Source organism: Cervus canadensis, chromosome 12 (assembly GCF_019320065.1).
Source record: "Cervus canadensis isolate Bull #8, Minnesota chromosome 12, ASM1932006v1, whole genome shotgun sequence".
In the NCBI taxonomy this organism is placed as follows: Eukaryota; Metazoa; Chordata; class Mammalia; order Artiodactyla; family Cervidae; genus Cervus; species Cervus canadensis.
The window spans coordinates 61245506-61264219 of NC_057397.1; the positions used below are offsets into that span (position 1 = coordinate 61245506).

An 18714-nucleotide genomic window follows, 5' to 3' on the forward strand; every position below is an offset into this window, starting at 1 on the left:
GAATTCAATGAAATATGGTACTTCACACTCACTAACTGAGGACTCACACTCTTTTTCAACCATCCAGCGTTCCAAAGGATGCTTCCATCTTAAATGAATCCTTTAGACTTCATCATCAGCTTCTTCCCTTCCTTCAAGTCTTTAAAACCACACCTATATAGTAAATCTAGATACTAAAAATTAGAACTAATTCTTCATATATCTGTATGTTTTAAATCCCAGCATCAGATAAACATGTATAAGAACTGAGCCCCAGTGAAAGGGCCAACTGAGTTGGTTTCAGGCTTTTTCTACTCTAGTCCTGATGGTGGGCCACTTTCTCTATTTGTAGTCACGAGTCATAATTTACCGGTTGTGGCACACAAACTTAATCAGGTCCACATAGGGATAGCTTTCAATCACCAAAATTCATGCCTTGCAATACACTGCTAGAGATCTCAAGACAGTATAATGCCACAGTTTTAAACTCCTAATGAAGAAACTGGTATTCTTTGAATGACTAACATGTTCTGCAGCACTGTGAGTATAACAAAAGGAAAACTCAGCTGTAGTAATTTCTGTTAAATAAACAACTCAGATCTCAAAGAGGTGATGTAAGAGTAACAAAGAAAAGAAGAGGAATTATCCTCCAATTAAAAATAAAAAAATTAATTAAAAAAACATGAGATGAAGGAGGAAGAAATAGAGCAGCAAAAACAAACAGCGTGGAGGAGGAGATAGACAAGAAAGAAAAAACCTTTAGTTATACTAAAATTAGTGCAGTATAGAAGTGACCTAGGTCTTTGGAGTCATAAAGACCTGAGTTTGAATGGCTCCTTTGCTACATGATCTCAGGCAATTGACTTCATTTTTCTAAGTCTTAGCTTCTTTATTTGTAAAATGGGATTAATTATAGAGCCTATACCTTGGCTTTAAACAAGTATATAAAGCACCTAGTACCTGGGACATAATAAGCACTTAATACTTTTTGATATCTATATCTATTTAAAATTGAGTGTTAATATATCCCAAGCACTTTGCTAAGCATTTGAAATGTCTATTTATCTAATCCAATCTACCTATGTATATTATCTTGTCTATGTATGTCATGTATCCTATCCACCTATCTATCCATTCATGCTCCCACCCATCTATCCATCCATTACCTATTTTATCTCTTCATTTACAGGTAAGGAAACTGAGGCACAGGAGATTAGACAAAGGCCTAAGGTCCCATAGTTAATTAGTAGAAAAGGTAGAAATAAAATGACAACTATTTTTTTAATTGATAACTACTTTTTGTCAAACTAATGGTAAATTTTAATGCATATTAATATTTGCCTTTTAATCTCTAGAACAGGTAGCCTGAGAAGGGTACACGTCTGAAAAACAAATCAATTACTCATGGTTGGCAAAGAACGTCAAGATTGCTAGCAGACTCCATGTACACATTAAGAGACTCACAGGAAAAAAAATAGTTTGAATTATGACTTTCTTACCTGGTCCATTAAGAAAATCTTTAATTTGTAATGTTACAAGTGAAGGTGGAATACCACTTTTGCTGTCTATTTCTCCAGGTACTGTCTGCAGCCAAACTGTACAATAATCAAGGGCTTCAGGCAAAGTCTTCCCAGGATCTGAAGAGACAAAATTAAAGCTGAAAATGTCAATTACAACACAAACATCAATTCTGGTCTAAGAGTCTGAGCTGATAAGCAAGAGAAAAAACAGTTAAAATATTGTATGTCACCTTCATTAATGCATTTGCTTGTATACATACAGTGCATAAATACTTAAAGAGAAGCCCTCTCTGTACAAGGTAGACTGAGGAAACTATGTTTTCCAGAACCAGGCCAAAGAGGAAAAAATATTTCAAATCTTAGCTCATATCACCATTGAGTAAAGGTAGCTTCTGTACTGAGCTGCTGACTGTTAATAGTTGAATAGATAGATTTGTTTTTTAAAGGGATGTTGGAAACAAGTTAAGGAAAAAAAAAGGGCAACCTTTCCAGCTTAAAAAGAGGCATATACATGTTCAAAGATGCAGTGGATTAGTACTACTTAGGGGTTATTCGATCTGTTTCAGTTTTATTGACATTACAATCACTTTTACTGCTAGGCTTTTGAAGTTAACTTCAGTAGCTTTCCCATAACCTTTTTTAATGATAAAATAGGTCAATCTTTCCAGTTCCAATTATGACTAACAGTGGATTTTTTCAGTTTTTTCTATTAAATATTGTGCATTTTAAGCTTTTTTAAGGTTAATATTGTATATTTTTTTTAAAGTTTCTTTCAGTTATTGGTGATGGCAAATGGAATTTACCTTTTAATGCTTGGCAATCCAGTTTTTATTGAAATAGCTCTTTAAATAAAAACGACTGCTATATCTTGGCAGGCAATGTAGTAGGCTTTTTAAAAACTTCTAAATATTCACAGTTTTTCTTTAGTTTCAAGATTGTTTTACTCTCTGTGTTTTAATGGCCTTTCAATGTCAATTTTATAGGGATGTTCTTGCCATAGAGTCCATCTATTCCATTTTCAGTTGATTTGAAATGTGTTATTAAAGTGTTATTTATTTTAGGTTTTATTGACTGGATTGCATTCAAGAAGAGCATTTACATACTGTGTATTATATTCAACATATGGTTATACAGTATTACTGTCATATGTGAACTGGGCATATAAATTCTGCCTTGGAATTTGTATTTCTTGACCCTATCATGTGATGCTTATGAAACCTGGCACATATGAACCTTTATGTGATTTCAAAGAAAATACTGAAAGCAACTGATCGTGACATTAGATCTATGTGGTAAAGATCAAACACTAAACTAGTGCATTCTTCTCTTTTTATATGATCAGAGAATTTAAAGCAGTGAGAATATGCATAGTAGATCCATTACACAGTAACACTACACTATTCTGTTGTTCAAATGTAACGGTGAAGTCTGGTGAAAGGATGGCAAAAGTCTATTGCTGGTAGGATCTATAATCAGTCTGTAGGCTCTACGTAGCCTGTCAGTTCCTGCGCATCTATTTCTAGGTCTCACCTATGTAGCCATCATTAAGCAGAAATCATTATTATCAAATAAGTGATATTGTGCCAGACCTATATGAGGAGACATAATTCTTGATTTTGCAGATGATACAATCTAGAAAGAAAACAATGATCTAATGGAAAAAACAGATATAAATGATGTAGCTGAATAAATAATGAACAGACATGAATTAAACTGATGTAGAAATATTAATATGATGTGTAAAAAGCTGGCAAGTAAAAATTAGGATGATAAGTATAACAAGGTATAAAACTCACATATTTAAACTTGTATGGCAGAAAAGGGATATCATGACTACATAAAGAGTTCGTATAATCAATACAGACACTAAAAGAAAAACGGGTAAAGGGTAGAAAAAGCACTTATTTATGAAGAAAATAAACAAGTAATAAATGAAGAAAAACAAATGGCATAAAGCAGTTAATATATAAACATTAAGAGATACTACATCTTAGAAATAATTAAAGGAAAAAAAAAAAACCTTTTTAAAATAAGTAGAGTTTTCTACCTACCAAGACTAAAAAAACTGATAATGTCTATGCAAGAGGAGAGTGAAAAAGCTGGCTTAAAACTCAGCATTCAAAAAACTAAGATCTATGGCATCCGGTCCCATTACTTCATGAAACAGATGGGGTGAAAAGGAAACAGTGACAGATTTTATTTTCTTGGGCTCCAAAATCACTGTGGACGGTGACTGCAGTCATGAAATCAAAAGACGCTTGCTCCTTGAAAGAAAAGCTATGACAGACCTAGACAGCATATTAAATTAAAGAGCAGAAACATTACTTTGCCAACAAAGGTCCACATAGTCAAAATTATGATTTTTCCAGTAGTCATGTACAGATGTGAGAGTTGGACCATATAGAAGGCTGAGCACCAAAGAATTGATGCTTTAGAAATGTGGTGCTTGAGAAGACTCTAGAGACTACCTTGGACAATAAGGAGATCAAACCAGTCAATCCTAAAGTATATCAACCCTGAATATTCATTGGAAGGACTGATGCTGGAGCTCAGGCTCCAACACTTTCGCCACCTGAAGTGACGAGCCAACTCAATGGAAAAGACACTGATGCTGGGAAAGATTGAGGGCAGGAGGAGAAGGGGGTGACAGAGGATGAGATGGTTGGATGGCATCATCGACTCAACAGACACGAGTTTGAGCAAACTCTGGGAGATAGTGAAGGATAGGTAAGCCTGGAGTGCAGCGGTCCCTGGGGTCCCAAAGAGCTGGACGTGACTTAGCAACTGAACAAACGTAACACACATACATACAAATTCATTGTAGAATTGTTTATCATAGCAAAAAGTAGAAAAGAACTTAGACATCCATCAACGGATTAACATTTAAGTAAAAACCAACAACCCATACAGTGTTTAAAAGAATCAAGATTTATATGTATTGACATAGTAAGACAAACATTTTATGCTAGTAGTAAATAACAAAGGTTGAATTTTTTTTTTTTCATTTTTTGGCCATTTAGGATTCTTCTTCTAAAAATAAATACTCATTTTTCTATTGGGTTCTTTTTCTTACTGATTTGTAGAAACTCCTTATATATTATGGGTGTTAACGATTTGTTTGCCATGTGTAGCAAATGTTATTTCTTGGTATGTTAGTTGCCATATAGTTATATCCTGATGCTTTTTACATGCACACTTTTGAATAGATGAGGTAAAAAATTATTAACATATCTTACGGATTTATCCCTAGGTTGAGTATATATTTTCCCATAGTCTATTGAAGCATTTCTAAGAACTGATTTACCTTTAGCTATTTAATCCTTCTGGAGAACACTTGTTTATGAAAAAGGAAAAAAACTCCTCAGTCTATTAATTCAGTTCAGTTCAGTCACTCAGTTGTGACCCCATGAACAGCAGCATGCCAGGCCTCCTGTCCATTACCAACTTCCAGAGCCTACCCAAACTCATGTCCACTATTAATTAAGCTTATTTAAAACAAGAAACAATTTTTTTTCACTTGATAGATAAACAAAAACTTGATGTGTAATATCTTGTGTGGGGGAGGAAGAAAAATGGATTCTACCATGTATGATAGGTAAGTGTGTGTGAAAAGTGGAAGCATTAGTTGCTCAGTCATGTTCAACTCTTATGACCCCATGGACTGTAGCCAGTTAGGCTCCTCCGTCCGTGGGATTTCCCAGGCAAGAACACTGGAATGGGTTGCCACGCCCTTCACGGATTTTCCCGATCCAGGGATTGAATCCCCCTCTCTTACATCTCTGGCATTGGCAGATTGATTCTTTTCTCCTAGCGCCACCTGGGAAGCCACATACTACATCCCCGGTTTAAAATGTATAGCTGCATTCAGATGGCTGATGTAAGAACAGAATAACTGAAATTAAGAACATTCAGGAAAACATAGGTTCATGGTTGATGAATACTGAATGTATGACAGGGCTGGTGGCTACTCCCCAAGTTTTGGCTAAAACCTCTACTCTGGATATGCCTGTAGTCACTGTGGTGAGACGAAGCAGCAGCAGTAGCAGAAAGGTGTATGAGAATCCCAGAGGATAGATAGCTCAGGTGTGGAAATCACTATTTAGTCCCTCTGGCTCTCGTGGCTAGATGATGTGGGGCATGACTTCTAGACTTCCTGAACCGTCTTCAATTTAGCTTCTCCTTAATTACATCATCAGGTCTAGAAAATAGGATTCATATTACACATTCCTTGGGGTTAATATAGCTGGAAAAGCACCAGAAAAACCAAGATTAAAGGAGCCTGTGAATATGATACAAACAGAGTGACAAATAGGGATGACTTTATCATACTGGAAGCTGTGTTAACTTTGCCAGCTTTCTTCTTCATACTCAGCAAAGACCTATTTATTTAAGTATAGGAAGCTCTCAAAAAGAATAAGCCCCTGCTGATGTTAATGAACATGTTTACATTTACACTGTTGTCCCTAGGCCAAAGAAACAGGAGACAGCCATATCTTATTATGAGTAACAGACTGTGGGAATGGGTTAGGAACACATGATAAACTGCTCAAGCCATAAATCTTGTTCAAAGTCAGTTAGCATTCACTTCCATGAGACATTGGTATTGACAAAGTTATAATATTTGTTTTTCTTCTGGGTTGACCTGGACTTCAAAACAAAATACTTCATATATCATGTCACAAAGAACACCAAAGGGAAGATTCAGAGCTTAAAGTCCACTCCCAGATGGACCAAGGTATTGTTGGGTTTTACAGAGACTTGATTCAGATTATATTCTTTGTGCTTATAGATTACTTTGTCTTCTTCACAAAACCTTCATTTCAGTTAACTGCTTAGGAGGTTTTTCTCTGACCTGATAAAGTTTTTATCATCTTTCTAGTGCTGCTCATTATTGTTATTTTTTGACCCTTAGTAGATATTCACAGACTTAAATGTCTTTGCTTAACATTTGAATTACATAAAATATAACATGACTCATGTGTTCAGCTCACAGTGAAACTTTAGAAATGAATTTATTTTCTTTGCAATCTTCTACTTTTGTAAGTAGAAGTAGTAAATAAATTAGTAAATTTATTTTCTAAGCTCATATAGAACAGCTGAGTGCTGCAGACTTTGTAAGTTTCATAGTTATTTGGTTTTCTTTTATTAATACTATGTGGCAGGATATTTCTTTTTCATAACTAAGCCGAATTTTCAGTAAGGTCCCAATGAGGAGACATTTTCCCACAGATTTCAGTGAGGATTTCCTCATTTTAAGATTGATATAATACTGAATATGTAATGAAGCCCATTTACTTTTATACCAGATATTTTGCAGAGACAAGAACTGCTTTTTTTTTTTTTGCTATGAGTAAAAACTTTGAATTTTAAAAAGCTTTGTGTCATAAGAATCTCTTTATTTCAAAGCTACATACTGATTATAAAGAAAGAGAACCAGAGTGAGACTCCAGACCAACATTGTTTTCTTCCTCTTTCCCCCCCTCTTCTGTTACAGTTACTTTTACCAATCACAGGTTTACAATGGAGTTGATAATCCATGTCTATTTCTGCTTTATCTTGCCTACATTTGTGCTCAAGAACACCTCTCACAAGTGAACTGGTTAAAGAAGGGCAGAAAGAGAAATTAGTCCATCAGTTACTTTCCCTGAAAGTTCCAGGCAAAGTTTTCATGGAGGAAGATGCAAGTGACTACAGTCACCATAATGTTTTTGACTCTTTGATTCAATTTTCTCATGATACCCTTGTCTTTTACATTCTATGGAAAATGAATGCTAAGTTAAATATGGAGCAAGGTCAAGGTAATCAAATTTTCCCATGATAGAGAGTTCCTCTAAATTTATGTTACCAGAAAAAATATTATTAATTGAAATTTGGGGGATAAATCTTGAGAAATAAATATGATTAATTGGGTTTTAGTGTGCCTCACTAAACATGCTTATGTTTTCTTCAGTAAGCAAATAATCTCTCATCTTATTTCTATATTAGCTTCCTGCTGTACTAATGTAATCCTGTTGATGTTTGCAATCCTAACAAAATCTTGCTCAGTATTATCAAAAACTTTTGAAATTATATCATGCTTTAATTTTCAATCCTACTGATGCTTACTGATGATATATAATTAAAATTAATGTGTTCCCTAAACTATTACTGTAGATTAAAATTTCAGCAACTTTTGGCTTTGATTTCATATTGCACTGAGTTTTCTTTCCTTTCTCCCGCCCACTCTGAATTTTCTGATCATCATGAAAATATCACAAATTTCTCAGTGGCACAAAACGAATACTTGTATGATGTAGCACTGCAAATAGCCTCAAGATTTTACTTGTCTCCATTTTACTAATTCTAGAAAGTCTTGAAATATCTATTTGATTTTTAAAAAGGAAAAACAGATTATATATATTTTTATTCACTTTAAAGCCACCTGTTATTATGTCATAAGCATGCTGAAGTCTGCTATAGGTACTGAACCCAGGCCTATCCCAGGATGCCACAGAACCAAAGTGGCATCAATGACTGCTTAGGGAGACTAGTTCTCTTTGGCCTGAGGTATCTAGAGCCATCATGTTTATGGAGTGAAGTGAAGTGAAGTGAAAGTTGCCCAATTGTTTCCAACTCTTTGTGACCCCGTGGCCTATACAGTCCACGGAACTCTCCAGGCCAGAACACTGACGTGAGTAGCCTTTCCCATCTCCAGGGGATCTTCCCAACCCAGGGATCAAACCCAGGTGTCCTGCATTGCAGACAGATTCTTTACCAGCTGGGCCACAAGGGAAGCCCAAGAATACTGGATGGGTAGCCTGTCCCTTCTCCAGCAGATCTTCCTGACTCAGGAATCGAACAGAAGTCTCCTGCATTGCAGGCAGATTCTTTACAAACTGAGCTATGAGGGGAATCTCATGTTTATGAAAGAGCATGTATGTGACTTTTGATGAACTCTCAATGGACAACTGATAAGATATTGTCACATGAAAGAGGTTTGTTAAATAGTTTATCATTGACCCAGGACTTACTGAAAACAGCCTTTCTTTCATGGAGCTTTCTAACATTTTCTTAAAGAAGAGTTTATATCAGTTTGAAGTGAAAGCTGATCAGTCGTGTCTGATTCTTTGCAACCCTGTGGACTATACAGTCCATGAAATCCTCCAGGCCAGAATACTGGAGTGGGTAGCCTTTCTCTTCTCACCCCAGGGATCGAACCCACGTCTCCCATATTGTCGATGGATTCTTTACCAGCTGAGTCACCAGGGAAGCCCAAGAAGGTCACTGGGCCCAGGACACCATCAGGGACTCAGTTTGTAACAGGAAAAAAAAATGTGTAGAATAATGAAAGAACACGAACGCTGGAGGTACATAGTGAAGTCAAAGTGTTAGTTGCTCAGTTGTGTCTGACTCTTTGCGACTCCTTGGATTGTAGTCTCCCAGACTCCTCTGTCCATGGAATTCTCCAGGGAAGAATACTGGAGTGGATTGCCATGCCCTCGAGGCTCCAGGGGACCTTCCCAACTCAGGGATTGAACCCGGATCTCCCACATTGCAAGCAGATTCTTTACCAGCTGAGCCACCTGGGAAGCTCTGGAGGTACACAGATCTGGATATAAATCCTGACTCCTCAAACTGGGTAAATTTAACTTCCCTGAGTCTCAGATTGCTTTCAAAATGGGGATAATAAACTAAATTATGGGGATGTTGAGAATATTATATTAGATAATATATGTACTGTGGTTTGTATGGACATGTTATGGTAGACATTCAATAAACAGTCACTATTTTGTTTCTTAAACACAAACTCTAAACAAAATAGGAGTATGTGTGTGTAATATCTTTCAAGTATCCATTCTTCTTAGTCTTTTGTTTAATTTTGAAAAATCTTTACTGCTTATATAAAATAAGAGGAATATAATGTAAAAGGTAAAAAAAAGTGGAAATTATACTCAATTTTGGGCTTCCCCTGTGGCTCAGATGGTAAAGAATCTGCCTGCAATGCGGGAGAGCCAGGTTTGATCCCTGGGTCAGGAGGATTCCCTGGAGAAGGGAACAGCAACCCACTCCAGTATTCTTCCCTGGAGAATACCATAGACAGAGAAGACTGGTGGGCTATAGTCCATGGGACAGCAAAGAGTCAGACATGACTGAGAGACTGTCACTTCATTTCATATGCCCAATTTTAACCTTAAAAGCTACTAAACTTCTTAATATTTAACTTTTCAAATAATAATTATTGAAGTCTGAAATACGAGTCAACATATTTTACTTCCATATAAAATAATCTTTGCTAAGGATAAATTATAGACCTGACAATTTCTTTGCATTTTGGTTGTGATAGTTATCAAAATTGTATTCTCAGCTTCTTTCTCATCCTTTCGAAATGCCTGGCCTACAAGTGAGTCAAGGATGTGCAATTTGCAAGCCAAAGTTGATTCCTTTTTGTTTTTTAAACTAGAAGTTAGAGACTCCTTTTACAAAGGTGGTTGGGTACATCAACCTTTATACAAAGGAGACTGAAATGACACTTTAAAATAATTTATAAGTAAATATAGTGAGTCCATCAGGATTTCAATTTCACAGGGCTTTATTTTTAAGGAAGATCAAGAACAGTTCATAACTAGCCAGAGGAGGGAGGGTGGGAAGAAATACCTAAAGAGGACTCAGGGTAACAGGCAAGGGCTTAGAGAGTCCCTACTCTCCTTTCCTCTCCTCTAGCTTTATCGACTAGATGTTCCTAGATGGTTCTTTAGTGGAATCCTTTTATTACCAGTCAAAAATACACAAAAGTCCCCTTAATATAAACTGAATAAAATGTCAAGGAAAGCATTTTGGGAGGATCTATTGTATGTGACCAATTTGCCTCTATGAAATTCATATCGTTACAGCTCTCAAGGGCCTCCTTCAGAAACCATGGTTATACTTAGTTTTGGTATGCTCAAAAATGATTGGAATTGTAACTCCTTTCAACCAGTGGTTTCCATCAGAATAGTCACCTTCCAACCACTGGATATGCAAAAGGCAAAGCTATAGGTTTACTAGGTTGCTTATATTTTTCTATATTTATTTTTTGCTCCTTAAAGGTTATTTTATTATTTTTCTTTTTTTAAATGTAGCCACAGAAGCAAATCCAGTCCACGAGGCTTCTACAATACCTGAAAACTAAATCATGAAGGGACCTAGATCCATAAAACACAGTAACAATTCAAAGACAAAACAGCAAAGTCAACCAAAAAGTCAATTCTATATTGCTATAGACATTGACCGTTTCCTCGTCAATATTTAGGCATTTGACTAACTCTAACCATTTTGACTAACTCTAAGCCTTTTTTTCACCTCATAAGATGTGACAGGAAGGGGAAAAGGAGATTTCCAGGTTTGAAATTCCAAACCTGGAGCCCATAGGAAGGAAGAGGAAAAAACTAAAATGGCTGTTGGCTTGTGTGATCACCAGGGTCTACTGGTTCTTATTTTTTGAACCAAACTTTCCATACCTTGCTAGAAGAAACTGCATTCTTTCCACTTAGTGATGCTAATCAGCAGATAATATGTGAAGCATCATCTCAATTAATTCCTTTAATTTTCTACACTGCTTCGTATCGTGCTTGATCCTTTTACTATTTTTTTGTTATTTTAAAGTTGAATTCTAATGTTGGTAACTTCCTGGTGGCCCAGTGGTTAAGAATTTGCCTGCCAATGCAGGGGACAGTGTTGGATCCCGGGTATGGGAAGATTCCACATGCCTTGGGGCAACTAAGTCGCAACTACTGAGCCTGTACTCAAGAGTTCATGAGCCACAACTGCTGAGTCCATACGCTGCAACTACTGAAGCCCATGCAGCCTACGGCTCATGGTCTGCAACAAGGGAAGCTACAAGGAGAAGTCTGTGCACCACAATTAAAGAATAACCTCTGCTTGCCACAAATAAAATAAGCTTGTAGGCAGCAACGAAGACCCAGAGAAGCCAAAAATAAATAAATGAATTCTAATGTTGGTTTCAGATACTTTATATGACATCTGACTAAAATTCAGAGCAAGGACACAGAGGAAGCTGTTTAGTAAAAAAATGTAGTCATATAAATTCATGGAAGATCAAATTCATCTGAACTGTAAGCCTCAGCTCCGCTCTAAGTTTGGGTTCTATAACATTGAAGGCAAATCCAGTGACTATAAATGATCCTCCTCATTTTTTCTTCACTATGAGTATATGCTGATGATTACAATTGGTGTTAAAAAGGGCCAGAACACTAATCTTTTTTATCATGTCCAAAAAGGAAAGTCTTATTACCATTAAGCTCTCCTTTCTAACACTAATAACTACAGAAGTCCCAATTTATAGTTGAATATTTCATAATTTCAAGGTATTTTACAAATATTATCTCATTTGGAGGTCAGATTAAACCATCAAACTACAAAAAACACATATTATTATAAAGGTATACCTTGTTTTATTGCACTTTGTAGATATTGATTCTTTTAGAAATTGAAGGTTTGTGGCAACTCTGTCGAGCAAGTTGATTGGTGCCATTTTTCCAAAAGCATTTTTTTGTGTGTGTAATAAAGTTTTATTAAAGTATAAAGGAGATAGAGAAAGCTTCTGACATAGGCATCAGAAGGGGGCAGAAAAAGACATTATCTCATTTTGTGTCTTTGTGTCACCACATGTTGCTAAGTTTCCGATATTTCAATTTTTTTCACTATTACATTTGTTATGGTGATCTGTGATCAGTGATCTCTGATGTTACTATTCTAATAGTAGAGCATGTGGGCTCAGCAATTGTTTTAGGGCGCCACAAAACATGCCCATGTAAGATAATAAAGTGTTGTATGTGTTCTGACTGTACCACTGACTGGTCATTCCCCTATCTCTCTCTCTTTCCTCTGGCCCCCCTATTTTCTGTGCTCAGTCGCTACTATCTCGTCCAACTCTTTGTGACCCCATGGAGGTAGACTGCCAGGCTCCTTTGTCCATGAAATGTCTCAGGCAAGAATACTGGTGATGGTGGTTTAGTCACTAAGTCATGTATGACTCTTGTGACCTCATGGACTGTAGCCCACCAGGCTCCTCTGTCCATGGGATTTTCCAGGCAAGAATACTGGAGTGGATTGCCATTTCTTTCTCCAGGGGATCTTCCTGACCGAAGGATAGAAACCACATCTCATGTGTCTTATGCATTGCATGAGACATGGCTTTTTTTTTTTTTTTTCCAATTATTTTCACCAGTTGGAGACCAATCACTTTGCAACGAGACATGGCTTTTAAAAGCCATGAGACATGGCTTTTAACTGCTAAGCCATTGGAGAAGCCCCATTCCCTGAGATACAACAATATAGAAATTAGACCAATTAATAACCCTACAGTGGACTCTGAATATTCAAATGAAAGGGAGTGTTGTCCATCTCTCGCTTTAAAGCAAAAACTAGAAATGATAAAGCTTAGTGAGGAAGGCACACTGAAAGCCCAGACAAGCCGAAAGCTAGGCTTCTTGGACCAGGTAGCCCAGCTGTGAACGCAAAGGAAAAGTTCTTGAGGGAAATTAAAAGTGCTACTTCAGTGAACACATAAATAATAAGAAAATAAAACAGCTTTATTGCTGATAGGAGAAAGTTTTAGTGGTCTGGATAGATGACCAAATTAGTCACAACACTTTCTTAAGCCAAAGCCTAATCCAGAGAAAGGTCTTAATTCTCTTCAATTCTATAAAGGCTGAAGGAGATTAAGGAAGCTGCGGAAGAAAAGAGTGAAGCTACCAGAGGTTAGTTCATCAGATTTAAGGAAAGAGTTCAACTCTATAACATAAAAGTACAAGGTGAAGCAGCAAATGCTAATTTAGAAGCTGTAGCAAATTATCTAGAAGATTTGATATCAAGACCCAGAAGCTAAGATAATTAATGAAGGTGGCTACACAAAACAACAGATTTTCAATGTAGTCAAAACAGCCTTATATTGGAAGAAGATGCCATCTAGGACTCTCATAGCTAAAGAGGAGAAGTCAATTCCTGGCTTCAAAGCTTCAAAGGCTGATTCTCTTATTAGGCGTCAGTGCAGCTGGTGACTTGAAGCCAATGCTCATTTACCAATCTGAAAATTCTAGGGACTTTAGGAATTAAGCTAAACCTACTCTGTCTGTGCTCTATAAATGGAACAAAACCTGGATGACAGTGCATCTGTTTACAACACGGTTTCCTGGATATTTTAAGCCCACTGTTGAGATCTATTGTTTAGGGAAGAAAAGATTCCTTTCAAAACATTACTGCACATTGATAAGGTATTTGGTTACCCAGAAGTTGTGATGGAGATGTACAACGAGATCAATGTTGTTTTCATGTCTGCTAACACAACATCCATTCTGCAGCCCATAGATCAAGGAGTAATTTCAACTTTCAAGCTTTACTATTAAAAAAATACATTCTGTGAAGCTATAACTGCCATAGATAGTGATTTCTCTGATGAATCTGGTAAAGTAAATTAAAACCTCCTGGAAAGGGTACACCATTCTAGATGCCATTAAGAACATTTGTGATTCGTGGGAAGAGGTCAAAATATCAACAATGGGAAGAAGCTGATCCCAACTCTCATGGATGACTCAGGGATTCAAGACTTCAGTGCAGAAAGTAACTGCAGATGTGGTGGAAACAGCAAGAGAATAAGAATTAGAAGCGAAACCTGAACATGTGACTAAATTGATGCAATCTCATGATAAAGCTTTAACGGATGAGGGATTTTTTTCTTATAGATGAACAAAAAAGTGATTTCTTGAGATGGAGATGCCATGAATATTGTTGAAATGACAACAAAGGGCTTAGAATATTACATAAACTTAGCTATAAGGTAGCAGCAGGTTTTGAGAGGATTAACTCCAGTTTTGGAAGAAGTTCTACCTGGGTAAAATGCTATCAAGCAGCACTGCATGCTACGGAGAAATCACTCATGAAACAAAGAGTCAATCGACATGCCAAACTTCACTGTTATGTTATTTTAAGATGCTGCCACAGCCACCCAAACCTTCAGTAATCACCATCCTGAACAACAAAGAGGCAAGACACTACACTTGCAAGAAGATTAGGACCCACTGAGGGTTCTGATGATGGTTAGCATTTTTAGCAATGAAGTATTTTTAAAGTAAGGCATGTTCATTGTGTTTGAGATATATCACTATTGCACACTTAAGGGACTATACTACAGTGTGAACATAATTTTTATATGCACTGGGAAACCAAAAAGTTCTTGTGACTTGTTTTACAGCAATATTTGCTTTATTGCAATCATTCTAGAACCAAAGTTACAATATCTCTGAGGTATGCCTGTACCTATCTTAGAGAAAAGGAAATTAAAGCACCAAGAAGCTCAGTTATCTGCATAAAAGAGCTTTGGCATTAGAGCCATGACTAAAAGTCTAAGCTTCTAATTTCCATTCCCAAACTCTTCACCATACATAAATCCTCGAACTAGCTGGGTCACTTCTTAACTTTCTCACCACAACTCTCCCTGAGTGATATACAAGAGTGCCTCCCATTTAAAAGACCAACTTACTTGTTGAGTCCTGTCAAAGCAATAATTTCATTTCACATTACTGGCCAGAGAGAAATTTTCCTAGCAGCTAAATTTTCAGATAAATGTTCAAGTTGTGATCATTATGACATTAAAGTCACAGGTTAATTCTAAGCTTTTCCAGGGATATTAGTAACACTGTTAATTCTAAAGAGACATGTAATTCAAGCCTTCTCTTAAACTCACAAGAACTAAATGAAATCAAGATATGATTTATGAGGTGTTACAAGCCAGTTTATGATTTTCTAACTGTTGGTTTACTCAAATGTCTTTGGCACATTTTCTGCAGACCTACCCATGAAAGAGTAAAAAAGCCAATTATTATAACTGAAAATCTTCAGACTATACAATAGCTATAATTGAACTGAAATGATGTGAAGTTTTTTTAGCCGATTACAACCACTGTTTTAAAATCAGCTTAAAGAGACTAGCAGTGATGAAAAAAGCAACAACCTTAACATTAACATTCATTGAGTTCTGTGCTACACACATAGCTAAAAGCTTCATATATATCGTTTAATCCTTACAGCAAACCCAGGAGGTTGCTACCAGTATATCCCCACATTAAAGATAAGAAACTGAAGTTTAGAGAGGTTAAGTGACTTGCCCAAGGTTACACAGTTGTATGCAGCAGAGCTGGGATCAGAACTCAGAACGAACTCCAAATCTTGACTGCTTAATAAACTATTCGATGTCTCCCTCTTAACTGAACCTAAAATCATATCTGTAATGTTATAAAACCTTACAAGGAAGAAAGGGCCCATTACTAGAGGATTTTACACTATGGATTTTACACAAGAGTTGTGTTATAACCTGCTTTTTCAGTAGGATAAGTCCTTTGTTGTTGTTGTTTAGTCTCTAAGTTATGTCCAATTCCTCGTGATATCCCTCAACTGTAGCCCACTAGGCTCTTCTGACCATGGGATTTCCTAGGCAAGAACACTTGGAGTGGGTTGCCATTTCCTCCTCCAGGGGATCTTTTTGACCAAGTGATCAAACCCATGTCTCCTGCTTGGCAGGCAGATTCTGAGCCACCTGGGAAGCCCCAAGATAAGTTCTAGTTAACTGTAATTTCTGTATTTTAGTTTGGCTAATGCCTAAAAAATTATGTAAGATAAAAAGGTTGCAAGAGGGCGAAAGTAATGTTTTCAAACTACTATGTTAGTTTCTAGCACTCATAAATGAGTAATAAGATCCTAGAATGACTGCATACTGAGGAAGTATAGTGGGGGTGGGGCAGGAATAGTGAAGTTTCCTCAGAATGGTTCAAGTCCTTCACAATTGACCAGATGGCAGAGTCATTTCTTAAAAAACAAACAAAAAGACCCAAACAAACAAGAAGAAAAATGACTTTTTGAGGCTGCCTTGGGCTGCATAGTCAAGATATGAGGCAATTTCCAATCTGGACTCCATTACCTTAAACAAAACAAATACCAACTTTTAAATATTTATAAACACAACTAATATGATTATGTTAAAACAACTACATACATCTTTATTTAAATGAGAATTGCCAATAATACAGCTGCTACATGTAAAGGTGCTGGCAGAAGATCTCATTTCTGTTAGAGGTTGCTCTAAGCTAGACGGGCATGGAGAAAGGTCATATTTTAATATTTTAAAAAGAAACCTGTTGACTTGCAGAGGTACTATCTACTTGGACTAGAAAGGCAATCATTTGTAGATTATTAGTACCAATATTTATAAAAGAAATTTAAGTTGATAATTTATACTTCAAATAATTTTCCATTTTTTAAAAATTATGGAGAATAACACAAAGCACTATATGTATACTTTCAGGTATAAATGGCATAATTTAAAACCTGGCAGTCTTCAGTCCATAGGGTCAAAAGAGATGGACATGACTGAAGCAACTTAGCATGCCTGCTATTCAAGGTTACTAAATTATGCAGAATGGGGATTATATTTTATTAATGACACTTTCAAAATCATAAGCAATTCTCATCACTGTTATTTCACTTCAGTTTTCTCAAACAAATGCACATACAGGTATACATGTAGATTCCATTTTATTCTGGCTGGCATCTCATATATAATTAGGTTTTTAAATATATATGTGCATAACATATATATGATACACACATATGTGTATATACACAGCCACATCTGCTGAGACGGCAGATTGACATAAGGAACAATGAGTTTTACAGCATTTCCTCTTTTAACTTGATTTTATAATATACGAAAGAATATCCCTAAGAAACACATTGAGAGCACACTATTACCACCCTTTGAGTATTGCGGTATGTTCTTTGCTTAATGGTGACATGGGCAGGATCAAGTTAATGCTGACAACTCCCTGGGAGCAGTTATTATTCACTATAATATATTGCACTGATCTGTGCTCATAGATGTAAAGATATTAAAGTATCACTTTTAGAGGAAATCCTGTATTAAGTTTCTCAGAAAACCATGCCTCTGCTAATGGACCAGAAAATATTTTCATTATCTTAAAATTGCCGGATTTCTGGTGCCAGCCAAAACTGGAATAAGCTTACTACAGTCCAATCCCCATGCTGCTTAAATTAACTCAAGAAAAAGGACAAAACACAAATACCCGACAACTCTGAAAAGTAAACAAGAACAATACAGACTGGGGAGGGGAGTCAAATTTTCAGATATGATCCAACAGCGGTGAATTTTCCATTTGTTTCTTGTCTTTTTCCTTATAACTCTGATTTGAGAGTGAGTTCTAAGTTGTGGTGCACAGTAATGGCAGGAACAGCCAAAAGTCCAACAGAAACCTCGTCAGGCAGATAAGGCCCATGTGGTTTTCAAGACTGCTAGGGAAACCAGCTGCTTTTTATTTCCCTTTTTTTCTCTTCTGGTTTTTCCCCTAGGGTAGGGTGTGTGTGTGTGAGTGTGTGAAGTAGTGCAGTGGCTGTGCTATGGAGCCAGTGACACAAGCATTTAAGATTTTATGGAGGTACTATGTTTCATGAGATACAGGTAAACATGCTTGAAATGAATGGAAATACAGAGGTTCTCAGAAGTGAAGAAGAAACTATAAAAAATAATCAAATGGAAATATTACAACAGAAAAATCCAATATAAATTATTTAATACGAAGAACAGAGAGGGGGAAAAAATGAACCATGAATGGAGTCTCAGGAATCTGAAGAATAATATAAAAAAGTTTAACCATGGAGTCCTAAAAGGAGAGGAGAAAGATTAGTACAGAAAGAAGTAATAGCTAAAAAGTTCCTAAGTTTAATTTAAAAATATTTACAGTCAGGAAATTCAGAGAACCTCAAACAGGATAAATTTAAAGAAATCTAGACCAGAAACGTCATGTAATAAAACTCAGGAAATTAAAGGTAAACAAAACAACAAAAAAAAAAATCTTAAAGACAGCTAGAGAAAACCAACACACTATATTTATGGAAGCAAGGGTTGGAATTATCATGCATTTCTCATAAGAAAGCAGAGAGGATAGAAAACAGTGGAACAATATCTCTGGAGTACAGAAAGAAATATCAACCTAGAATTCTATATCCAGCAAAAATATCCTTCAGGAATGAGAGGACACAAATACTCCCAGATAACAGAAAACTCACAGAATTTGTTGCTAGCAGGTCTGCTCTCAAAGAACTGCTAAAGAAGTTCTTAATGTTGAAGGAAAATGCACCAGAGAAAAACTCAGAACTTTAGGAATAAAGG

General features: G+C 36.4%; 1 protein-coding gene across 10 annotated transcripts in view; it reads right to left on the minus strand.

Annotated features, from left to right (window-relative positions):
• VPS13B (vacuolar protein sorting 13 homolog B) overlaps window positions 1–18714 on the minus strand; it is a 774030-nt gene that overhangs the window by 204088 nt on the left and 551228 nt on the right. For all 10 annotated transcript variants that reach the window (XM_043484079.1, XM_043484085.1, XM_043484083.1 and 7 more), the window contains one exon: window positions 1479–1616. In XM_043484079.1, the coding sequence (XP_043340014.1) occupies window positions 1479–1616 (138 nt within the window). The remainder of the gene's footprint in view (window positions 1–1478; window positions 1617–18714) is intronic.